Raw genomic sequence first — 25,501 nt, forward strand, 5'->3', positions numbered from 1 at the left:
TGATCTTCAGCTATGTTTCCATCACCAAGCCTATAGTTTCCAATTACTCTTCCTTCCTCTTCATTTACTAATTTGCATTGCAAATGCCAATAGTTATCAATGCATCTTGATGGCACCTTCCATCAATTTCTGACTGAAGACTTTGGTAGAACTCTTCCATCTCTTCATGACTAGCTGTTGGGTTCGTGTGTCGATGTGAATAATGCTTATATAGACTGAATTTCCTTACACTCGTATAGATATTGTCCTATCACAGACACCATTGTACTCAACTTAGAACTTGAATGTCCTTTGTGACGCTGAATTTGACACCATGTCTCTTGAATGTGTTATCCCAGCTTTGTAAACCATGTGACTGCTTCAAAATGGCCAATAGTGGTGGTCCAGTGCAGCTCACTAATGCCTAAGAGATCAATCATTGTGCGTTCCATTTCATTTTTGAAGACTCCACATTTTTAGGGTCATATTTCCAGGTTCCAAGTTTTAGTGGATTTTCGCAGCTGTTTCCTCTGCTTTTCAGTCATGCATCCTCAGCAAAGGAAGGTCTCAAAGTTCTACTTCATCTACATCATTATGGTCAATTCTATATGAGAAGGCAGCTAGTTTCCCAGTGTAGTTTGAGCGGCTTCCAAACTGAGGGGCTCATCTCCTGGCACTATATTTCGTAATATTCTGCTGCAACCCATGAGACTTTCAGTGCCTAAGTCCTAGAGTGGACAGCCTATTCCTTCTTCATGGACTGCTCTTAGTCTGGAAGCCCTGCTGAATCCTGTGTAGCTTGGGTAACCTTGCTGGTGTCTAAAATATTAGTGACATGACTTCTAGCAGCAATGTGCAGATGGCCTCTCAGCCTGAGAACCAAGAACACCAGCTGACCATGAGGTCATGCACGTCTGATGCAGTTGGGCTTAAGCACTGCCCACGTCACCATGGTGGAGGAGTGTGTTAGCACTGGGCTGCTGACTTTGACGTCAGCATTGGAAACGGCCAGACGCTTCTCAGTAGAAAGGTGAGCTTTCCTACTTCCCTACAGAGCTAGGATCTTGGGAACTCACAAGGGCCATTCTCTTTTGTCCTACAAGGTCACTATGAGTTGGAATCAGCAAGACGGCACTGGGTTTGGTTTGGGTTGAGCACCACCCAGGAACACAGGAAGTGTGTGATCATGATAGTTGTTTTGTGTGGCCCTTCACCTTTCCGTCAGGTACAACACATCCTGGTGAATGCCCCTGTGTGCTCTCCTAGCAGGTGATTGTTGACCTGGCCAGGAAGTGGCCTTTACTGCATTTGTTAGTCTGGAGAAATAAATCCATAGAAAGTCATAGGTGTATAAGAAAGAGTTGTATCTAAAGGGTAATTGTAGATTAAGAAAGCATCCCAACCCAGCTCAGTCCAAGCCCGTAAGTCCTTTATTAGCCCATATGGCCTAAACCAATCTATAACGTCCTCTTCTGACTTACACAAAACATGCAGTGACGCTGAATGCAGACTGGACAGTGGGTAGAAAATTTTTGGATCCAGTGGCATCGTCAGCATCTGAGCACTGGCAGGGATCTCCACGTGGCTTCACCAGAGCTGCATCAGGATAGGTCTGTGCGGCTTCTCCTCAGGAATGTTTCACAGGGAATCTACCTTGTCAGTATTGTCTCTCAAAGGGAGTGAGCAGAGTGAGAGTGTGTCTTCTGCCTCCAAGGAAGAAATCCAAGAGATTTCCCAGAATCCTCAGGGGAAGGCCATGCCCACAACGGTCTCATTGGCTATATCTTGACTGACAGGCTAGACTCCACCCCTTCACTTCACATCCTCTCAAATTGACACTAGATTATGCATGCTGCACAAGCCTGTGGTGGATAAAATTGCTCAAGATCTGCAACATCTTCTGGAACTGACCTCATCCCTGTGGCCCTATTTCCAATTGAACAATGAGCAGGTCCGTCTATAAGAGGAAGGATAACACTACTGAGGTACACACTCCTTACCATAACCAACCATGGAAGATGAAAAGGGAAGCATTTACCCGAAGACCAAGTTCAGGAGGGTTAGGAAAGAAAGAGGAATGGGAACAGGACACATGGAGAGAATACGGGAAAAGTGAGGGTGCACTGAGGGAATTGCATGGACTGAGATGAACAAAATACACATGAGTTCCTGAATGTAATACTGATGATCTGCGGGGCAAACCTTCACCCAAGTTACAGGAAAAGTCACTAAACGAACGAAAGAACAAGCCTCTGCAAATTCACTCGCTGTGGCCCGGGGCTGTAAGGAAATGCAGCTGCTGGTAGTTCATGGCTCATCCCTTCCTCGGTTTAGAGAAAGTTTAGAGGCCTCTCCCCCAGGCCCCCCCTATCATTACACACACACTGTAACTATGAAGCTCAACAATGCATTGCCAGCTATCGAGAACCCTTACTGATATGCCTCATCAAATTAAATGCACATCCCCTCAGAGGCTGCAGTCCTACTTTCAGCAATCTACTCAACAGAACTGTTAGCATTTAATATGGAAATATAGCCATATGCATTGATGTCAGCATTGTTAAAAAATCTAAATATGGAAATATTTTGAGTCATAGTTAATATGACCCTCCTCGCCACAGTCCCTTCTCTGATGGACTATAATTCTGATGGATTTCAATTCTGGACTTGAAGCCCGTGTTAGAGGGCATTCTCTACTATGCCAATGGGCAAGATTAGGGGGGGATTAAGACCTGATTTGAGTAGAGGGTGTCAATGAAATCACCCCCTTTTTAGGTCCTTGGTGCCTCAGGTTGAACCTGAAGAAAATAAAAACAGGTCCACAAGGGCCAAAACACTACCCTGAGCACGTCCCATCGGAGTTGAGACCATCTCAGGAACATATGTGAGGCGTTGAGCAGTAAGGACAGAAGCCCGGGCGAGCTGTGGGCTAACATCAAGAAGACCTTACGCAAAGAAACAAACGTTCATGAAAGAGACAGGAGAGAAAGAGAAGATGAGGAGAGGTGTCCGAGGAGACAATGGCGATGTGAGGAGACCAGTCCGGGGAAGGACATCATGAGTGGTAAGGGAGCGGGGCAGCAAAAGGGAGGAAGGCCTTTGGGAAGGATTGACGCAGTGGTGCCTCGATGGACTCACACACAGAGCAACTGTGAGGATGGCGCAGGACCAGGCATGTGTTCCTCTGCTGGCTGTGGGTTGCTGTGAGTTGGAATCCACTTGTTGGGACCTAACAGCAACAACAACAAATACAACCACAAAGGAGAGAGTCAGAGAAGAGGAGGCGGCCCTTAGGGAGATGGATAGACACAGTGGCTCAAAGATGGAGGGAAGCACAACCGTGGGAGGCTGGTGCCGGACCGGGCAGTGCTTCCTTCGCCTGGACGTGCGGTCTCCGTGAGCAGCAGTCGGCATCTGTGGGAAACGGAAGACCGGCACGGTGTGCAGGAGGACCAATTCTTTCCTGTCCTATTTAAGGAGTCTCACAGGCAGATTCTGGCGGAGGGGGCCTCCACGCTCGTGAGTGGGAGACGCATCCCAGTCACGTTCTCCTCAGTACTAGTTGTTCCTCACCACGTCCCCCAGCATAATGCCAATATTTTATCTGTTCCCTTTTTTAGTAATGCCCATTTTGGGCGCTGCTTGCAAGCCCATGGATGCTACTGTTCTACTGAAGGTGAACAGCTTGAAGCTAAGGGCCTGGAGTTGGTCTGTCATCAAGAGGATCAGGATCACCCCAGCCTCAGGAGAGCCCACTCCCTGCTGATCAGGATCATAGATTGTTCCCTGGACAAGAGCTCAGGGACACTTAAAGTCGAGCCAGTTCAGAGAGGACCAAGGTTGGGCTGCCATATCAACTCTAAAACCTACCCATCTTTTTCTGTAGTAACCTTCCTGTCACATGTATCCCCCTAGCTTGTCCCCTGCCTGTCATGTGTCTGCTTCTCATACATCGCCTTCCTGTTACATTAGTGTATGACGTGGTTTGCTAGCCCTACTTCATATGAGCCTGTAAAGGGAGTTCATTACTCCCTCTCTGGTCCTGGTCATCACGGAAGAGGTGAACCCTTGCAAGCCTTGTCTGCTGCTTCTTTAATTTACCCTTCAGGTCCACAGCCTCCCCTCAGACTCATTGGGTTTTGGTGGCTATTCCCCGACAGGTATCCATTTGAAGGCATCTAACAGCCACAAGAAAAACAACAAAAGAAATGTCATCCAAGGTAGTGTATCAGTGGTTCCTCTCTTGCCCTTTTTATTCCAACTACTGTAGTCCCCAGCTCAGGCTGTGCGGGCAAGCTGAGTTGGAAGTCCTGTTATTCCCCTTCCCAAGAATAAAAGAGAAAAGAGAGCAGTCTTTTTGCCCATTATACTTGCGGTGTCCTTGGTCTCATCCTTCATAGCTGTAAGCCGGGCGAGCTGTGGCTTGGGTCATAGTTTTGTTGAAGCTCAACCTTTTGCAAATCCCTCGCACCTTGCAGTAAAGACTTCCACCTCCTTAGCCTCACTTCAACGGCAATTCACCTCTGTAGCGTGTTGCCCTGCAGAACAGATGAGCACTAAACCTGCTACAGCAGAAAAGGGGGAAGCCTGCCTATTTGGTCAAGAGGAGTGCTGCTAGGACATCAAGGAATCTGCTTTGGTTGAGCAAACTATGCAAACCCTGAACAAGTTAGGCAAGAATGTCCAGCGGTTTAGGAAACCACATGAAAGTGCCTTTGGGTGGTGGCAGTCGCTATTAATGGCATGGGGATCAAACGCCCCTCGTGGGCCCTCTTACTGTAATTTCTCTCTTAGCCCTTTTAGCTCCCTGTTTCTTTAAGTTTCTACAAGGCCGCCTTCAAGAGATGACCAACATTGCAGTTAACCAGCTCTTGCTTCACCCATACTTTCTGCTGACCAGGTCTATACTCCTCTTCACCGCCTGCCAGCAGGAAGTACCTACACTGAGCACGGCGCACATATTATAACCAAAAGGCCAGAATGTAAGGCCGCACGCTGGTCAGGTCAAGGACGTTTGGAGGGTGAATACCCTACCCTGCCTGGGAATGGAAACTTCCCAGAGACAGACCAGGAATCATCTGTGGCTCAACAATGAACAGAACCCAGATGCTGTTGACTTTATCCGGCCCTGCATGTGGCAAATACCCAACCCCATGCCAACGGGCCATTCCATCCAGTTCAATCCGCCCGAAAGCAGGCACTCTAAGTTTGCATATAATCTTCTCTTTTCCTATCCTGGGCGAAACTTCACTAGCCTCATTCTCAGCCCTGTGAATCGCCTCCTTCTCCTCCTCTCAGTTTATCTTTGTGAGAAGCCGAATAATGCCTACAGCTGATTCTCATCTCCTCCGTGGAGACACTCCGCTGTGGAGTTAGCTGCAAATGGCAGCAAGCAGGACTTAAGGAGCTCCTCAATGAATTTAGTGAATGGCCTTGCTCTGAATAACCGAATTATTTTCTGGCTTCCTGTAAAGACTTTTCTGCTGGGAGACAATGCACCGACCAGCTTGTACCTGCATTTTGTTCCAGCTGGCAATTTCGGTGCTCATTATCAATCAACTGGCACTCTGCCTTAAGTTCTAGAGGGCACTTCCAAATGTTCACGGAAAATTGTTACTGAGAGACGACAAAATTTTCCAAGAATTTCTTTGAATCCCCTACACCCTCTCGTTAGATGATGTGGGGAAAGATCACTGAAACAAAAAGTCATAAACCTCTTAACCAGTTCTTTTCCCATCGAGGGCTGATTTATGGAAATGCACATAAAAATCGGCCAGGTATTACCTGTGGGTCCTTGAATCTCTTCCTACTGCCTGCTCTCAGTGACCAGGCAGGAGGGCCAGAGGCCCAGAAAGGAGCTCTGTCTTGAATGCTTGAAGTTAAGCCCTCAAGCACAACCTACTGCTTCCATTGTTTCCCTGTGAGCCATTAGCAAACACCCCTTTTCCTTTCTCCCTGAGAGGTTGCTCCTTCATAATTTACCTAATTCCCTGAGGGATAAGCAGCCAGCTACTGAGCAGCCAGGTTCTCCCTCACCTTCGGAGGAGCAGTGCACACTATTCACCGACATCTTTGCATCTGACTATGAGCTGTCCCAAGTATGGCAGAGGGGACCCTGGAGACGCGTAGCTTACAGACCCCTTCCCACCTGAGAAGCACCAAATCCTGCTTCTGGGCCAGTGGACTTTGATGTAAAGCGCCTTGGCCCAGTCCTTCAGGGCTTACCCCCTGTGGGCAGCACCACAACACCCTAGCGTCTCTCCGGAAAGCGGTAGTGGGATGAGCCTTGAGGTGAAACAAAAATCCTCCCTCCGTGTGCAAGCACAGAGGCCTGCGTGACTCCGGACACTTTTATGAACCAAAGGGTATCCAAGTGCTCACAAACAGCACTGCTGCATCGATCTCAGGATCCCTCTGGGGTTGGCTATCAGGCAGGAGGGCCAGCCAATAGCCTTTGCACTTCATCAAAGATCACAGCCCCACCTTTGGGAGATAGACCATTGATTGATGTGACCTTGACGCAGGTCTGCTCATTGGTGATGCTGGACCAAGTGGAATGTTCACATGTACCCCCGTGCTCATATGTTATGGCTGAGCTTAACATTGCCCTGCACTGTTGCAGTGGCCTGAGGGCTCTGTGCCCCTCTTTACAACTCGGTCCTCAGGGGACCCTGGCTCAGCAGGTCTTGACTAGTTATGGCTACCGTCCATAGAGTGCACACAGCCCAGCCTCTGGCTCAGGCCGTTCCCCTTGGAGGAGGAGGAGGCATAAGCCTTGGATGGCTGCATTTCTGGGTTAACACTGAAGGTGCTTGTGCTAAGGACACCCAGTTTCAGTGATTGACTTTAAGGATGTCACACGTGGCCTCCAGCTTGCACTAGTTTTGGGGGCTCTTCTCCAGTCCCTGGGGAGTTCCTCACTGAGGCGAGCCTAACCTCCTCAGGGGAGGGCCTCAGGGCAGGATGGAGAATGGTGTGATCAGGGCACTGAGGGACCATGCTCCTCCCCCTCCTTCAATAGCACACACTGAGGGTCCCTGGGTCATCCTCCCCAGATGAGGTGCCAGGAAGTCATCCTATGTCCTTGCACTCAAGAGCTGGCTTCAAGACTCACCTCAGAGCCTGAGCTAGTTTCTCCCAGCTGAACATGGAAGCTGAGCCTCTAGCCTATGGCTGAACCTCCCTGAGCATCTGGCCTCAGGTCCTGGCTGCAGGGAGAGTGATGAAGCTGGTTTGTGGGAGATATTATTCTAGCCTTGACCTGTCAGATGACCCGGCATCAAAGAATTCCCCTGCTCTTTCAGTAACTCTTTGAGGCTGACTCAGCAGGACTCTGGTAGCTTTTTGCTAATGAATTTAAAAATAGTTAGAGGTGTGAGGGGTGTGTGTGTGTGTGTGTGTGTGTGTGTGTGTGTGTGTGTGTGAGAGAGAGAGAGAGAGAGAGAGAGAGAGAGAGAGAGAGAGAGAGAGAGAATTTCATGGTATAACAATCTTTTTTTTTTATGTATTGTGACAAATATATGTTTGCTGTCTGGACTGTGAACTTGCTGTTTGTTTTTTTTTATGTGCACAGAAAATTTTTTTTTTAATTTTAACAATTTATTAGGGGCTCATACAATTCTTATCACAGTTCATACATATACATACATCAATTGTATAAAGCACATCTGTACAGTCTTTGCCCTAATCATTTTTTTCTCATCTTTTCTTTTTTTACATTTTATTAGGGACCCATACAACTCTTATCACCATCCATACATATACATACATCAATTGTATAAAGCACATCCATACATTCCCTGCCCCAATCATTCTCAAGGCATTTGCTCTCCACTTAAGCCCCCTGCATCAGGTCCTCTTTTTTTTTCCCCTCCCTCCCCTCTCCCCCCTCCCCCATGTGCCCCTGGTAATTTATACATCGTTATTTTGTCATATCTTGCCCTATCCGGAGTCTCCCTTCCCCCCTTCTCTGCCGTCCCTCTCCCAGGGAAGAGGTCACATGTGGATCCTTGTAATCAGTTCCCCCTTTCCAACCCACCCACCCTCCACTCTCCCAGCATCGTCCCTCACACCCTTGGTCCTGAAGGTATCATCCACCCTGGATTCCCTGTACCTCCAGCCCTCATATGTACCAGTGTACAGCCTCTGTCCTATCCAGGCCTGCAAGGTAGAATTCGGATCATGGTAGTTGGGGGGAGGAAGCATCCAGGATCCGGGGGAAAGCTGTGTTCTTCATTGGTACTACCTCGCACCCTAATTAACCCATCCCCTCTCCTAAACGCCTCTATGAGGGGATCTCCATTGGCCGACACTTGGGCCTTGGGTCTCCACTCTGCACTTCCCCCTTCATTTCATATGGTATATATATACATATACACATATATACACACACTTATACGTTGTTGTTTTTTTTTGCATGATGCCTTATACCTGGTCCCTTGGCACCTCGTGATCGCACTGGCCGGTGTGCTTCTTCCATGTGGGCTTTTTTGCTTCTGAGCTTGATGGCCGCTTGTTCACCTTCAAGCCTTTAAGACCCCAGACACTATCTCTTTTGATAGCCGGGCACCATCAGCTTTCTTCACCACATTTGCTTATGCACCCATTTGTCTTCAGCGATCCTATCATGGAGGTGTGCAGTCAATGATATGATTTTTTGTTCTTTGATGCCTGGTAACTGATCCCTTTGGGACCACTCGATCACACAGGCTGGTTTGTTCTTCCATGTGGACTTTGTTGCTTCTGAGCTAGATGGCTGCTTGTTTATCTTCAAGCCTTTAAGACCCCAGTCACTATCTCTTTTGATAGCCGGGCACCATCAGCTTTCTTCACCACATTTACTTGTTCACCCACTTTGGCTCCAGCCGTTGTGTCGGGAGAGTGAGCATCATAGAGTTCCAATTTAATAAAAGAAGGTATTCATGCATTGAGAGAGTGTTTGAGTAGAGGCCCAAGGTCCTTCCGCCACCTTAATACTTGACCTATAAATATAGACACATAGATCTATTTCCCCATCCTCCTATATATATTTGTATGTCCATGTCTTTGTCTAGACCTCCATGGATGCCCTTTGACTCCTAGCTCTTTCCTCCATCTCCCTTGACTTTCCTCCTGCCCTACTACATGGTATAACAATCTTATAATACATTTCTTTTTAAAAAAATATAGAGAAGTTAAGCACCACTAGCTCAGCAATGGAAACTTCATTGCTAAGGCATGTTCCATTTCCTTCTGGGAGCTCCATGCCCTGGCGGCGCAAGGTGGAGAGCCACGATGGGGGACTAATGTGTGGTTTGGAGCAGGTGTTCACCCAGAACCGGCGCTGGAAGGATCACGCAGACATGCTGAAGCAATATGCCACTTGCCTGAGCCACCTGCTTCCCAAGTACAATGTCACTGAGCCCCAGATCTACTTAGATATCTGGGTCTCCATCAATGACCGCTTCCAGCAGAGGTGGGCCATGGAAACAGAGCAGGGGGAGGAGCCTGTCCTGTCCTGCTTGCCAGGCTGTCCCTCTGATGCATGGCCCTGTGGACCTGGTTGGGGGGCATGGCTGATTGTTTCCAGCAGGGGGCGCCATCCGGAAGGAGAAGCGTTGACTGACTCATTCTCTCAGTAGCCACTGACCCATTCCTCCCAGCGCCTCAGAATCGCTCTTTCTCCACCCCTCCCTGCCAAGATGGCAATGACAGGCTGACCAAAGCCATTTCTTTTCTCTGCAAAGAGTGATGAAGGATCACAGCTGGAAGTCCCTCCTGGAGGGTGGGTGATGATGGCCTTCTTAGAAAGCGTGTGTGGCGGGGTTGGCGTGGCTACCGTACAGTCAGTCGCACCATACTCAGTGTTCCTGAAAGTACCCCTTTTACAGAAGTCTTAAAGTTTGCAGCAGAAGCTAAAGTACCTGCAGCAACGACTGCCATTGTTACCAATGATGGAATAGGAATAAATCCCACACAGACTGCTGGAAATGTCTTTCTAAAGCATGGCTCAGAACTGCCAATCATTCCTAGAGATCGAGTTGGAAGCTGTTAATAGCAGCTTCGAGGTGTACACTTTCAGAATAAATTTCATTTTTGTTGAGGTTTTGTGAAATTGCAATCAGGCTCTATAAAGTACTATGAAAATGCCAATAGTCAATAAGAGTTGACTTTTCTAGCCCTGTTTTTACTCACATGCTGAGTATGAAGAGGGATTGCTTACTAAATGAGACTACCATCACCGTGGGTCACAAAGCCTGTCACTGCTACCTCACAACATGAACAGGTAGTTCATTTCCAGGAAATAGATTATCAAACACGTTATAACTGGAAGGTACTTCTGATCATATGAAACCATATGGAAAGGTGAACTTTACTGTATCCTCAATCTTAATGATTTGCCCCTGAGCTAGAAATTTGTGGTTTGTGGACAGTAGTTTGATTGATGGCACCCGACTTGTGGGACTCACATAATGGACGTATTGATTATGTATAGTTTGTGCTGATGAGAAGAGACCAATGACTAACCTTTCTATCTTTCTATTCCTTAAGGTGTTTTTTTAATCTTTAAGACTGCATATTTATGTACAATTGCAGTTTGATATCAGGCCAAAAATTGGATTTTAAAAATCTAGCCACTAAGTACAAAAGTCTAGATCCCAAATCAAATGGCTGTAACTATGATCTTACAGAATTCTGTAGTTTTAGTGGTGGTAATTGGCAATACAGTAGAAGCATCCTTTGCTGAATTATGTGTTCCTTTATTGTTTGTAATACCACGTTTAAACCAGAATCCTTCAGAAAGGGTACTATTGGTAAGAACATCTGAAATGCACAGGAAATCTAAAGGAAATGCTAACTGGAGGGGCAGATTTGATTTCATAATACCTATTAATGAAGAACCGCCATTTAAGAAATTAGTGAAAATTGGTCAGCTGTGCTCCTGAGAAGCTAGGGAAGGACAGGTGGGAAGCCTCAGTGACCAATAAGAGGAAAGTAACAGAGGCTGACAGTGAAGGAGCTTTGTAGCAAAGTGGGGGGCCCGGGGAGGGCATGCCAGGCAAGTGAATGGGCAAGACTGCAGAGGGCTGGGCTGGTTGGGGAGGCCTGAGAACATCGACAAAATAACATTTTCTTAAGTAACAAAGCAATTCGATAAATCAGAGCGGAGGTCTGATGGATTTCAAAATTCCTCTTGTGAGAATCCAAAGAATGGCTTGGGGTAGATTTTGTTTACTTATTGAGGAACTGAGTGTCTGCATATCTTAAAAGATGGCATGAAAGCACACAATGATTCACAACCAGTTTTGTGTGATAATAGATGGTGAGGCACTTCTATCTTGTTCTGGGTAGAACTAGCAGGATAGCAGGCTGTCAGTAAATATGCTAAATTGTTCGTGAATGAAGTACAAAAGAAGTGTGTTCTCTGTCACAAGCCCTCAGCTCTTTGAGGAACAAATATTTGTAAGAAAACACAAAGGGATCAGCGTAAACACATTGGCATTGTTCTTGAACCCCAAATTCTGTTCCCAGGCTTGACACAAAAGGAAGCTCAGTTGCCGCTGAAAATTCTTGCTGTGCTAGATGCATTTCTCTTGTCTGGGCAAGTTTTTATGTGTATAACAATACAGAATTGATGTTTTAAGGCCCTGTAAGTTTTATAAAAATAAGCTTTCAGTTAACCAGAGATTTATGGACAACCATGCCTCTATTTTAATTTAGACTTTTTTTCCCCCTCTTCATTTTGTCTGTAGCAAAAGAAAAATCTGCCTGCATTGTTAATACCTGTAGGATCCTTTGCCTTAAGTTAATTTAATATTTTCTTGTTGATCTTTAAATTTTATTGTAGCAAACTTAAAAGTATATGTTTTAAATATCTAGCTATTAAATAATTACAGTCTATAGGTTCTTTTTTATATTCATTGTGTTTGGGAGTGTTTAAAATGCATTGGTTTTGCATAATAACATCTTGTGCAAATATGTACTTTATACAGAAATCTATCATATCTACTCTTACTGTATTAATGGGAATCTCAATAGGCACACCTTATATGTCTGTATGAGCAACGTAGCAAAAATGTTCTGCAAATGGTTAATGACTTTCACAGAAATAAGAATTGATAAGGTCAACCTCTTCACTTTGTAGATGGAGAACTAATGAAAAAGGGTGTAAGGGGGCAAAATGAGAGTTCGAAAAGTTCGTAGAAAAAGGAATTAGAATATAGTGGAATTTTTTCACAAACATCCTAAAGTCCCCTCGTAACTAGAATATAGTCCAGAATTATGAACTGTGTACATTCCACTGTTTATGTCTCCACTATCTTGACTAAATACAAAGAGTCTAGCTAACGGTCCCCCTTAACAAACTGGTGTTAGATAGTCTCCTTTAAAGTTTGTGATAAAGAATAATAAAACACAAATTAAAATAGAAAGCGTGTGTTTCTTCTCCTCAGGATTTTGGACCCTTGGGTGGACATGGTGCAGACCTCCTGGTCTCCGTTCCCTGTGTCACTTGCCTGCAGGCCAGTACCAAAAGGGCACAGCGCCTGGAGAGAATGAATGTGGAGCTGGTGGAAGGGGCGTGGGAAGGGAGAGAGCAATCCCCTTCTAGTGAGTTCTCTTTTTGCCATCTTCTGGGCAGAGACAGGGCCGCTCCCTCCACAGCTGCAGCCCCTGCTGGAGGGGGAAGTGACCAGGGGCCCAGAGCCAACCCCTCTGGTTCAGACTTTTCTTAGAACCCAGAGAAGGCTCCAGAAGATTGAATTCAGGAAAAACACGCCCTTCCACCAGCGCCTGGGCCGCTTCTTGCTGCGAAAGCTCTATCTCCTTCTACGCACGCCAGTGTCGCCCACAAATGCTTGCTGTTGCCGCCCTGAAATAATCCTCTGCCAGGCCGCATAAGGAAACAGGGTGCCTTTCAGCTGGGAGGGTGGGCTCACTGAGCAGAGCATTGGGGGTAGGGCTGATGCCTCTGAAGGCTGTAGCTGCAGTTGTCATGTTGAAATGGAGCGTGAAATGCGGGGTTTCCCCTCTGTTTCAGTTTCTTGATGACCTGTATCTCACTTCGAAATCTGGCCCTGGGCTGCCCTCCCCTGGAGCATCTGACCCAGGAGGTGACTTATGCAAACTTGAGGCTCTTCGAGCCACCTGGAGAGCTGAGTCAACCAGAAGTGGATCCTTCCAGCAGGGATCTTCCTGAGTCCAACTCTGATCCTGATCGCTCAGAGCTGAGTGGAGGCAGTACATGGGCTGTGGGCACAGGGGCAGCCAAAGGACCATGTCTTAGCCAGTGACATTTGCACAGAAAACTTCTGAGTATTTTCACATACATATTTTTATTTCACATACATAATTTTATGGTCCAATGCTCTTTAATTGAGAGATGAAAGCTCCAAGGAGCCGGAGAAATAAGGGAAGGGCAAGATGCATCAACCCAAGGTTGGGGGCCCAAGAGGAAGTTAGAAACAGCGTGAACATGCCCTCAACTGGATAAAGGCTACACATGGTTACATAATCTGGTGTCAACATGATACTATTGAGAGCGAAGGGATAGAGTTTCACCTGTCAATCCGGTCGCTGCTTGATGGTCTCATTTGGAGGTGCTAAGGAGATAAATATCTCACTGGAAGCCCAGACCCACACTCTGCTACACATTCCTGTTGGAAACACAAATGGAGCAATGAGCATGGAGCCAGAACCCTGGAGCTGGAGGAGCCAAGGGGAGACCTCTCCCAGTGCTGAAATACTTCCACCACCACTGGATGCACACGACCCACTGGCCTGTGATCTTCCTGCATTCGGAGACACTGCATGTGTGTGTGAATCTGCAGAGGAATTTATAGAGTGGTATTGCACATATGGACTAATATCAGACTTAGGGACTTGATGCGGACTGGGCTGGGGTGTTTTCTCAGTGTCGTTGCTCTTTAACTAAAGCTCTCTCAGTGTCTCCCTGGATTTGTTTCTGAAGTCGGCCTGGACTATGACACATAGGGAGAGATCTGGTGAACCATGATGAACGTAGTGTCTGCCCGCTCACTCCTCAGTGCCCACGGGGTGCCGGGCACTGGTAAAGCCCAGAACCAGCTCTGGCACATCGCGCCTGAACAGCCAGTAGACCCACTTTACAGTTGGAGCACTCTTCCAAGGCCATTCCCAAGGACATCCAGCTCATAAGGGCTGGATTGTCCTTCCTCATGGACTGACCTCTCAGAAGGCTCAGCAGCGTCTTAGCCCCTTAAGTTCCTTTAGATTTGACTGGACTGCAAAGTAGCTCCTCTCTTTGGGACACTTCATATGGGAAGATGCTGCTGCCCCCCCCCACCTCCATAGTTATTCTGAAACCCACTCCCCTGAAAATACGGGGTTCGCTGGAAGGGGGGTTATCCAAGTGCTGGTGAAAGCTATTCCGACCTCAGGAGCAAGCAGGCTGCAGCTTTGTGAGGTGTCCGGGTCCTCTCCAAGTTAACAGGCTTGTCAACGCGAGGGTAACTGGTCAGCCAAGTTTTTCTCCAGAAAATGAAACTCCTAACCCACAGTGTTCCTCTCCCATTTAGCTGCCGCCAGGTGTTTGTCGTCATCGGCCCTCTTAAGCCTTCGTGCGTTCCCTGCAGTTCTCACTACCTGCAAACCTCCCTGAGGCAGAGGGAGCCTCTCTGCTTCTCCTCACAGACGGATGGGTGCTGGTGGCACCGTGGGCGAGAAGACTCACCCAAAGTGACTTTGAGCCTCTGCCACGCCACACAAATAATGAGGCAGTAAAGAAGGTTCCAGAAACCCACAGGGCAGCGCTATCTTGTCCTATAAAAGTGTTCTCCACCTCTGGGTTGTGACCTCTTTGGGGGTCAAATGACCCTTTCACAGGGGTCACCAGACCCATAAGAGTAGCAAAGTGACCGTTCTGAGGGGGTCACCACAACTGGAGGAACTGTATTAGAAGGTTGAGAACCACTGTCCTCTAGGGTCTCCCCAATGACTCGGTGGCATGGGAGCGTGTAGTTTGTGGGATCAAGTAACTGAGGCAGGAGAAAGGTGGAAGGTTTGTGCTTCAATCGTGAGAAACCCTTTCAAGCCAGAATCAATCTGGTTTGGTTTGTTAGCAAAGAGCTGATTTCCCCCATTAGTTGCGTGAAATGCATCAGGTGGTGCTTGGCGCAGCCTGACCCAGTGGTGGACGGTCTGTCACCAACTACCAGGTAAAGCTAGTGGCCATGCCTTCAGGCTTCTCTTGTCCCCAGATGGCCCCCCTGTGCAGTTCTTTATAGCTCTCGTCCAAACCAGGGCTGGCTGGGGACGTGGCACCTTAGGAAAACACTGATCATCAGTAAGAGCTAAGACTGCTCTGTAGGCCTTGTCCTATTCGATCAGGGCCCCAAACCTTCAACCTGCACGGTTTGATGTCCCAGTTTCCAAGGCTGGCATGACGCAGTGCAGCACCCTCTAGCGGGCCATTGGAGTTTTAGGAATCTCTTGGGGGCTGACAGCTAATATCACAATCCATCATGTCCGGACCACTAAGGTCCTCAGCCTTCTGAAGTCCACATCGCCATTCTTGAGGCCAACTTGCTCAGTGACATACAATGAGCATTTAGCAACTTCATCTAGAACCATCTGATGCCAATGATTATACCTAAAATGACTTAATTCTGCAATGTTCAGGGTGATGCTGGTTTGACTGGCCGGAAGATCATTGTGGACACTTATGGAGGCTGGGGAGCTCATGGAGGAGGAGCCTTTTCTGGAAAGGATTATACCAAGGTGGACCGCTCGGCTGCTTATACTGCCCGTTGGGTGGCAAAATCCCTCGTGAAAGGAGGTCTGTGCAGAAGAGTTCTCGTGCAGGTATGTGTTCTGCTCTGTCATCAGGGGGTTGAATGTCATGTAAGGGTAGCAGCGGAGGGGGATAATACGTCTTATTGCAGCAGTGTGTGTGGGTCTGTGACATCTGAATTCTTCTAGGTCTCTTATGTTATTGGGGTTTCTCAGCCAGTGTCGATTTCCATTTTCCATTATGGCACCTCTCAGAAGAGTGAGAGAGAGCTGTTAGACATTGTGAAGAACTTTGACCTCCGCCCTGGAGTCATTGTCAGGTAAAGATGGTGAAGTCCTTTGCTAGTGAAAACACTCAGGGTGTGGGTGTGGTGCATATTAACTCTAGAAGCATAGGAATATGTTTTAATTCCCTTTGTTGAAGCGTCAGCTAATATTGAAAACCTAAATTCGTGCTCCATGCATTAGGCTAACCAGGAACCCTTAAGTGTGGTATTTGGCTATGGTCTAGGATATTAAAGAAAACAAGTGTTCCATGGTCTCGATGAGCTTTTGGCATTTGGAAATCTCAGGGGACTGACAAGTTTGGTATTTGTTGAGCAAGTGGTGGAAAAACCACTACAGTAACCGACAAAGGACTGCACACGGAGTTGGACACCAGGGAAGTCACACACTTTTGCCACAGACTTATTTCCCAGCCAAACCCAGAGAATTGACCTCACTTGCCAGAGCTCTTGAACGTGGGTCTTGCTGAATGTTTTGCTTTCTTTTAAATGAATGCTGCAAACTAAGTTACCGACTTGTGTATTTCAGGGATCTGGATCTGAAGAAGCCAATTTATCAGAGGACTGCAGCCTATGGCCACTTTGGCAGGGAAGGCTTCCCGTGGGAAGTGCCCCAAAAGCTTACATACTAAAAAGTGTTAGCCTTTCCCCCCAGACTTGTTGGCGTGCACTACAGAGAAGCCCTCGGCTCTGAGGGAAAGACCCCCTTCCGACGTTTGTCCTGTGCTCCTTCGGCTCCTCCTCAGTCGCTGGCCCTCTGTGACCAGTGATGTGGATTGTAGCTGTGCTGGGGCCTGGCTGTAAGCTGACTTGCTCTCTGTCCCTGGTGTGTGTTCACCATGATCATGCATTCAGTGGGCACAGGTGATCCTTGTCAATGTAACAATCAGGATGGTAGAAGGTTGATTGGCAGGGAGGAGGAAATCCCTTCCTACATCTCCTCATTGCTTATTTATTGCACTCTGGGGTGTGGCGTCAGTACAGAGAATCCCTCGCCTCAGATGGTAGCTTCTTAAAAGATATTTCTTTTTTCCCCTCTCGATACCTTAATTCCTATAACCACATGCTTCCAGCATTCCCAGGTAGGCCAGGTGTCCTAAAGAAAAGCCTTGGGTCAGACCTACAGGGGGTCTGCTTGGTGTTCACAGAAGGGGGAGGGCAGAGCTGGGGCAGCTGGCCATGGAGGGCTGACTTGGCTGGTGTGCTACAGAGAAGCCAGCTTGTTTACACGCTCGCTCCATGACAGCTTGCCCTAAGCAGAAAGTGCCTTTCACTATCTATTTTTGGAGGTTGATTAAGTATGTCTGGTTCTCAATTGCAACAGTTTAATGAAGATCTAAATAAAATGCTAGGCTCTACCTTAACATGTTTTCGTGTTTTGTAAATCTGGAAGTATAATGTACTTTTCGCCTAGGATAATTCTTTGACTCTTATCTGTGGCTCAGGTGAGACCCCTTCTTGGACCCTACTGCATGCTAATTGAAGATCTTGTCTTCCATCTGAGTTAGTTTGCCCTTGGTTGTTCCTCATTGCCGAGGTTGTTCCTTTAAATAGGTTGTTTCCGAGGGTAAAGCAGTGGTGCTTATGTAGCACAAAATCCCATGGTCCCCCAGAACACACCTGCGTGAGTGAGGGGGGTCGGGGTGGTGCAGACGTGAAGCCCATGCACAGACAACTGGACACCCCTTCGCAGAAGGGTCACATGGGTGAAGCACAGCACCTAATAAACATACCTTTTCTTTTTTTTAATCATTTTATTAGGAGCCCATATAATTCTTATCACAATTCATACATACATCAATTGTGTAAAGCACATTTGTACATTCATTGCCCTCATCCTCAAAACATTTGCTCTACACATAAGCCCCTGGCATCAGCTCATTTTTCCACCTCCCTCCCCACTACCCCCAATGAACTCTTGTTAACTTATAAATAATTCATCTGAAACTGGCCTTCCCTATAGTTCTTTAACTCTCGCTGCCTCCTACCCAATTCCACCTTACAAATCCAGTTAGAGCAGAGCATGTACACTGCTACAGATGGGACCTGGTAACACAGGGAATCCAGGACAGAGACCCATCGGGACCAATGATGAGAAATGATGCCAGCAGGGGGACTGATCACAATGATTGACATAAGACCCTTCTTGTGGGGGATGGACAACAGAAAAGTGGGTGAAGGGAGAGTGGTTTTAAGAAATGATAAAGTAATTGATAAAGACTGCAGCAGAAAAATGATGCCAACGTGTACAAATGTGCTCCACGTGGATTGTGATATTAGCTGTCAACCCCCAAGAGATTCCTAAAACTCCAATGGCCCGCTAGAGGGTGCTGCACTGCGTCATGCCAGCCTTGGAAACTGGGACCTCAAACCGTGCAGGTCAAGGTTTGGGCCCTGATCCAGTAGGACAAGGCCTACAGCGCAGTGCTAGCTCCTGCTGAGGATTCCGTGTTTTCCTAAGGTGCCACGTCCCCAACCAGCCCTGGTTTGGACGAGAGCTATAAAGAACTGCACAGGGGGGCCATCTGGGGACGAGAAGCCTGAAGGCATGGCCACTAGCTTTGCCTAGTAGTTGGTGACGAACCGTCCACCACTGGGTCAGGTTGGGCCAAGCACCACCTGGTGCATTTCATGCAGCTAATGGGGGACATCAGCTCTTTGCTAACAAACCAAACCAAACCAGGTTGACTCTGGCTTGAAAGGTTTCTGAGGATTGAAGCACAAGCCTTCCACCTTTCTCCTGCCTCAGTTACTTGATCCCACAAACTACACACTCCCATGCTACTGAGTCAATTGGGGAGACCCTATGGGACAATGGTTCTCAAACTTCTAATACAGTTCCTCCAGTTGTGGTGACCCCCTCAGAACGGTCACTTTGCTACTCAAATGGATCTGGTGACCCTGTATAAGGGTCATTTGGCCCCAAAATAGGTCACAACCCAGAGGTGGAGATCTGCTTTTATGCGACAAGTAGGGGCTGCCCTGTGGGTTTCTGGAACCTTCTTTACTGCCTCATTATTTGTGTGGAGTGGCCGAGGTTGCAAAATCACTTTGGGTGAGTCTTCTCGCCCATGGTGCCACCAGCACCCATCCGTCTGTGAGGAGAAGCAGAGAGGCTCCCTCTGCCTCAGGGAGGTTTGCAGGTAGTGAGAACTGCAGGGAACGCACGAAGGCTTAAGAGGGCCGATGACGACAAACACCTGGCGGCAACTAAATGGGAGAGGAATACTGTGGGTTAGGAGTTTCGTTTTCTGGAGAAAAACTTGGCTGACGAGTTACCCTGGCGTTGACAAGCCTGTAACTTGGAGAGGACCCGGACACCTCACAAAGCTGCAGCCTGCTTGCTCCTGAGGTCGGAACAGCTTTCACCAGCACTTGGATAACCCCCCTTCCAGCGAACCCCGTATTTTCAGGGGAGTGGGTTTCAGAATAACTATGGAGGTGGGGGGGGAGGGAGGGGCGGCAGCAGCATCTTCCCATATGAAGTGTCCCAAAGAGAGGAGCTACTTTGCAGTCCAGTCAAATCTAAAGGAACTTAAGGGGCTAAGACGCTGCTGAGCCTTCTGAGAGGTCAGTCCATGAGGAAGGACAATCCAGCCCTTATGAGCTGGATGTCTTGGGAATGGCCTTGGAAGAGTGCTCCAACTGTAAAGTTGGTCTACTGGCTGTTCAGGCGCAATGTGCCAGAGCTGGTTCTGGGCTTTACCAGTGCCCGGCACCCCGTGGGCACTGAGGAGTGAGCGGGCAGACACTACGTTCATCATGGTTCACCAGATCTCTCCCTATGTGTCATAGTCCAGGCCGACTTCAGAAACAAATCCAGGGAGACACTGAGAGAGCTTTAGTTAAAGAGCACCGACACTGAGAAAACACCCCAGCCCAGTCCGCATCAAGTCCCTAAGTCTGATATTAGTCCATATGTGCAATACCACTCTATAAATTCCTCTGCAGATTCACACACACATGCAGTGTCTCCGAATGCAGGAAGATCACAGGCCAGTGGGTGGAACGTCGTGTGCATCCAGTGGTGGTGGAAGTATTTCAGCACTGGGAGCACTCTCCCCTTGGCTCCTCCAGCTCCAGGGTTCTGGCTCCATGCTCATTGCTCCATTTGTGTTTCCAACAGGAATGTGTAGCAGAGTGTGGGTCTGGCTTCCAGTGAGATATTTATCTCCTTAGCACCTCTAAATGAGGCCATCAAGCAGCGAACTGATTGACAGGTGAAACGCCACCCCTTCGTTCTCAATAGTAGGAAGATGACACCAGATTATGTAAACATGTGTAGCATTTATCCAGTTGATGACATGTTCACACTGTTTCTAACTTCCTCATGGGCCCCCAACTTTGGGCTCATGCATCTTGCCCTTCATTTCTCAGGCTCTTGGAGCTTGCATCTCTCAATTAAAGAACATTGGACCATAAAAATATGTATGTGAAAATACTGAGAAGTTTTCTGTACAAACGTCACTGGCTAAGACATGGTCTTTGGCTCCCCCTGTGCCCACAGCCCACGCGCTGCCTCCACTCAGAGCTCTGAGTGATCCAGATCAGAGTTGGACTCAGGAAGATCCCTGCTGGAAGGATCCACTTCTGGTTGACTCAACTCTCCAGGTGGCTCGAAGGGCCTCAAGTTTGCATAAGTCACCTCCTGGGCCAGCTGCTCCAGGGGAGGACGGCCCAGGGCCAGATTTGGAAGAGAGGTACAGGTCATCAGGAAACTGAAACAGAGGGGAAACCCCGCATTTCACGCTCCATTTCAACATGACAACTGCAGCTACAGCCCTCAGGGACATCAGGCCTACCCCCAACACTCCACTCAGTGAGCCCACCCTCCCAGCTGAAAGGCACCCTGTTTCCTTATGCGGCCTGGCAGAGGATTATTAAAGGGTGGCAACAGCAAGCATTTGTGGGCGACACTGACCTGCGTCGAAAGAGATCGAGCTTTCGCAGCAAGAAACGGCCCAGGCGCTGGTGGAAGGGTGTGTTTCTCCTGCGCTCAATCTCCTGGAGCCTTCTCTGGCGTCTAAGAAAGGTCTGAACCAGAGGCGTTGGCTCTGGGTCCCCAGTTACTTCCCCCTGCAGCAGGGGTTGCAGTTCTGGAGGGAGCTGCCCTGTCTGTGCCCAGAGAATGGCAAAAAGAGCCTCCGTTGCTGAGCTAGTGGTAATAACTTCTCACTTAAAAATATATATTATTATGATCAGATAGCTAAACCATCATATTGGGCATTTGCCACTATGCCAAAATTGTCATCGCCCACACCCTCGCCAGAAACACATAGCAAAAGCTCCCAGGGAGGAGAGGCGAGCCTCCGGCAGCACCCTGACTGCTCAGCTTCTTGTCTCAGAACCCCTGGCAGGAGGTTTCAGTGGCCACCACCCTGGGCAACCACTGGGCCCTGACTCAGCACCAGTCACATAGTATGGCTCTGTCCACTTCCCCCTGCTTTCCAGCCCAGGTTGAGAGAGGCCTCCGCCCCCCACTCTGCCTTCTACACAGTAGGGAGGTGCAAAGCAGACAGAGGAGGGCAGGATCAGCTGCCATGGTTGCAGACCCGAGTGGGATGAGTCACCTCCAGACCTGTGCCTCAGTGAGCCTCTGTCCTGCCCGCCACTCACTTGAAGGGACTGAAGAGCCAGTGCCGGGATAGGTGTTCCATGGAATAGCCCTCCACCCAGTCTGCATCCAGCTTTTTCACTCCCGCAATGAAGTACACAATGAATATCTGCACACGGAAGACACAATCACCGTTCCAGAGGACACAGGGGCCCTTGTTGTCTGCGGCAGCCAGGACTAGCGGGAGCTCTGACCTCAGTCCAGGGCCCAAGGGAGAGGGGAGACACTCAGTCACTGCAGTCTCCCACTGAACAAGCACAGACAGATGGACAGCCTGCAAACGCCTGGCCTGGACCAGGCATCGTGAGCTCCTGTCTCCCAGGAGGGCCCTCACTGATCAGGGAAAGTGGGACCCTTTCCCAGATGAGGGGAGAGACTCAGAGAGGAATGAACTAGAGAAAGGGAGAAAGCCTAGCTCCTAGCAGAAAAGAGAAGACCCCAAGAGGCTGGGAACATGAAGTCTGGCCGTGCGAAGGCCAGGAGGGCTTTACCTCCTCCCAACACTCCGTACCTGGCCACGCAGCACTGTGTAGTTCCAGAGGGGCACCTGGGCATTCCTCTTCCGGGCATTCAGCAGGCCATCCACAGACCTACACGGGGAAAGAAGAGCAGGCAGAGTGGGGCAGCTGTATTTCCACCTGTCCTTTGAAACAAGGATATCCTGTCCACGCCAGGAACAGCTCCCTGGTCCTCCCTGCCTCTCTGGCTATTCTGAGGTCCTTTACATGCCACGATCAAATCTAACAGTCCTGACAATAAGCTGTGAGATGTGACCAGAAAAAGTCCTAGAGTTTTCACCAGTCGACTAGCCAGTGAGCTTGTCCCAACAAGTCCAACCAGGAAAAAGACCATTTTAGAAGATGAGGGAAGAAGTGAAGAAATTTAAATATTTGAAAAGCTAACGGTGTGCATGAAAACAGACTGTACATTAATATTAATTTTCAATTCCAAACACTCGACAGCATAACAATGTAAGGCACACATGACCTTGTGTAGACCTGGATGCCAGGATCTGGTGTCACAGGGCCCTGCTTACACCTTATCCTGGAAGAAACTGCTAAGCCCAGTACTCCAGACCAGGTGTGTTCTGGGGAGGCAGAAAAGAAGCCACATTCCAAGACAATGGGTGAGCAGAGAAGCTGGGGAAGGGGGCAGCTGACACTAGTAGTGAAGAATTCTAGAGTTCATATGTCCATAAACCCTTCAGGTTAAATACAGGTCCTTAGAGTTAGGGACACACAGATTGTCATTCCTGCCTCTGAGGTGCTCGGTACCTTAGGCAAATTCTTTACTTCTCTAAGTTTTTTCATTTACAGACTAAGAAGAACTCTGAAGGCCTCAGGCGGATGTTGTAAGGGGAGAAATGAGAGTGCCCGGCTTGTGGAAAGTGCTCAGCTTGAAAAAGGTGTTTATATTGCTTAAAAGGGAACGTATCTGGGCTGTTCTGTCAAAACCAGGGCTTCAAACCAGGTCACTGTAGTTGGATCCACTGCTGAGAAATTGCTTTTCCATTCCTGGACTACTGCATCAGAAAGGGCATTAACATTTTGAGATCCCTGAGTGATGCGCATAGATTTTGTTAACATGCAGATTCTGATTTAGTGTTTCTGAACAAAAAAAATGGACAAGAAACTATTGTCCGCAGCCCTACCCCAAATGAACTAGCCCCTCCCGGAAATTGGACTCACCAAAAAGAAAACGGAAGACTGCCAGGTTTGCAGGATCCGTCGGTCGATTCAGCAGAGTCACCAGCCTCTGCCAGCTGGACCAATCTGTCCACTCAAAACCGAAGAGTTTCCCCATTCGGCGGCCCTGCCCAGGCTCTGAGGACTTTGCAGCCTGGTCTTTCTGGACTTTACCTGCAACCAAGTGGGGGAAATGTTGCTCTCTGATCCGTCACCAAGAAGTGATGTGTGTCTTGAGAAGGATGCTTACAAATCTCAAAACCACGGTCCCACTAGCCCCAAGGCTTCTGCCCACCTGCGTTCTCCCACTGACCACAGGCTCTCACAAAACCCCCTCGGCAGTGTGTTCTCTCCCCCAAAGCCCCTCTCGGATTACAGTCCCCGATTGAAAGCGCCCCAGAGGACAATCTCCCTTTACAAGCCCCTCCCAGCGGGGGGCACCGTCACCAGGTCCCAAAAGGCGGTCGTGGCGACCTCCCCCCTGAGACCAGCGCCCTCTCCCCACGGCGAGCGCAGGCTTCTGAAGAGACCTGAGCCGGGCGAGGCTCGCGCAGCGCGGGCGGACACGGCCATGGCCCGCGGAGACAGGTCGGCGACAGCGTCGGCGCAGCTCGCAGCACCAGGCTGGCTCCCACGGGCCCCGCCTCCCGGACACGTCCGCACGCGCGCGGCCGGCCGAAAAGCGCCGCGCTGTCGTGAAGCGCTCACGCTGCGGCTCCGGGCTCCTTGCTGGACGGCAGGAGGCGGCGCGAAGGGCCGAGGGGCGGGGCGGCGTGGGGGCGGGGCGGTGGGGGCGTGGTCGGGCGTCCTCTGGCGCGGTGGCCCGTGACGGCGGCGGGACGGAAACGCTCCCGGGCGGCCTGTGCGTCGCTCAGCGCAGCGCGCATCCCGTCCGAGGTGTGCACCTGCATCCTTTCGCCCCAGAGCACCCCGAAGCTTCGTTTCCTTCCTGCTGGGGCCGCGCCGGCCCCCATTCCCCCGCTCGCGGCGGTAGGACCCTTGGGATCCCGTCCCCCGAAAGTTAGCGGTCCGACTCCACGACTAGACGCACCCCAGGGCTGGGGAGGGCGTTGTGGGCGCGCCCGGAAAGGACACCTGTGGCGTGGCCTCGGACCCGAGCGCGAATCTCGCTCGTCTCTCCTCCTGGACCCCAAAGACCCGGGTCTGGAAGCAACGGGGAAGCAGGAACCATCGCTGAGGAAAGAGTCTGGGAAAGCTCGGAGCCGAGAAACCCAAGCTCTCTGTCCTGGCGTCGTCTCCACTCAGAGCGACCCCCGGCCCAGTAGAACTCCACAGCATTGGCCAAGGCTTTGCATACTTAGGGGAGGAGACAGCGCCTCTTGGTTACCTCAAACTGCCTTTCTTTGACTTAGCCCCCCCCCAGCGCTTAATCCACAGCACCACCAACACGCCTCGGCCGTGAGCAACACGGCACTCACGTTCTTTGCACTGGGATTGGTCAGCAAGAACGGAGGAACGAACGCTGAGCCCCAGTTCTGAAACTGTGATACTATGGCCACTTTAGGTCACTGAAAAATAAAAACACTACCATGGAGTCAATGCGACTCAGCGATCGGTGGGTTTGGAGACTGTTGCTGTTTAGGGGAACAGAGAGCCCCATCTTTCTTCCTATGGCGGCTGGTGGGGCATAATGGTTATGCTACCTGCAAGGTTAGCAGTTTGAAACCACCAGCAGACCCGCTGCCTTTAAATGTACTTTGACTCTAGAAAACTTTATAAAAATGACAGTGAAATGTTACCATTACTGTGGGGGGCTATTGTGCCACTCTGCCTCACCTGAGAGTCTCCCCTGCCCTCCCTGACCCTCTCCTTTCATGTATGATGTCCTCCTCTGTGATTGATCCCTGCTAATCACAAATCCAAAGCAAGCACATTCAGAAAATTATCCATAAAGTTTTGCTTTTATTTTTTAAGTTTTTTTGATATATAAATCACATACATTTAAATCAGTCATCTTAAGAAGGGTTGTACAATCACTTTTAGAAGATTTACTTAAATCTTGTACCCATTGTTAACTCCCCAAACCTTTCTTGCCAAAACTCCGAGAAATCCAGTAACTACCTCTGTAGATTCACCTCTCCTGGATGTCATACACAGAAAGACATACCATGGGGTAGGGGGGTCGGAGGAACAACAACAAAACTAGCAACAATAACACCTATAACAGAAAA

At 49.0% G+C, this 25,501-nt stretch overlaps 2 protein-coding genes across 12 annotated transcripts in view; one reads left to right on the forward strand and one right to left on the reverse strand.

Moving 5' to 3' along the window:
* Positions 1–23,970, reverse strand: part of LOC142461297 (vitamin K-dependent gamma-carboxylase-like) — a 64,570-nt gene extending 40,600 nt beyond the window's left edge. The window contains exons 1-6 of one of the 11 annotated variants that reach the window (XR_012786875.1): positions 23,840–23,970; positions 23,313–23,483; positions 22,136–22,214; positions 21,627–21,733; positions 20,932–21,044; positions 17,766–20,728 (exon numbers count right to left, since the gene is read on the reverse strand). Coding sequence is in view for 1 of the 11 variants with exons in the window: in XM_075563083.1 (XP_075419198.1) it covers positions 21,627–21,667 (41 nt within the window). In the remaining 10 variants the exon portion in view is untranslated. The other 10 variants (XR_012786873.1, XR_012786871.1, XR_012786872.1 and 7 more) reach the window with 10 other exon arrangements.
* Positions 815–10,478, forward strand: LOC142461549 (ubiquitin-fold modifier 1-like). Its single transcript, XM_075563547.1, has 4 exons — positions 815–882; positions 1,034–1,092; positions 9,600–9,621; positions 9,808–10,478. Exons 1-4 carry the CDS (start codon positions 815–817, stop codon positions 10,010–10,012), a joined length of 354 nt encoding a protein of 117 aa, XP_075419662.1. The 3' UTR covers positions 10,013–10,478.
* Positions 23,971–25,501: the final 1,531 nt, after the last annotated feature.

Source organism: Tenrec ecaudatus, chromosome 11 (genome assembly GCF_050624435.1).
Source record: "Tenrec ecaudatus isolate mTenEca1 chromosome 11, mTenEca1.hap1, whole genome shotgun sequence".
Lineage (NCBI taxonomy): Eukaryota > Metazoa > Chordata > Mammalia > Afrosoricida > Tenrecidae > Tenrec > Tenrec ecaudatus.

Excerpts from the sequence above, each read along its gene's own strand:
- LOC142461549 (XM_075563547.1), top strand. The coding sequence starts at position 815 with ATGACTTCTAGCAGCAATGTGCAGATGGCCTCTCAGCCTGAGAACCAA. Across the intron at positions 883-1,033 it reads GAACACCAGCTGACCATGAG|AGCTAGGATCTTGGGAACTC; the intron begins GTCATGCACGTC and ends ACTTCCCTACAG. Across the intron at positions 9,622-9,807 it reads ACTGACCCATTCCTCCCAGC|TCGCACCATACTCAGTGTTC; the intron begins GCCTCAGAATCG and ends CCGTACAGTCAG.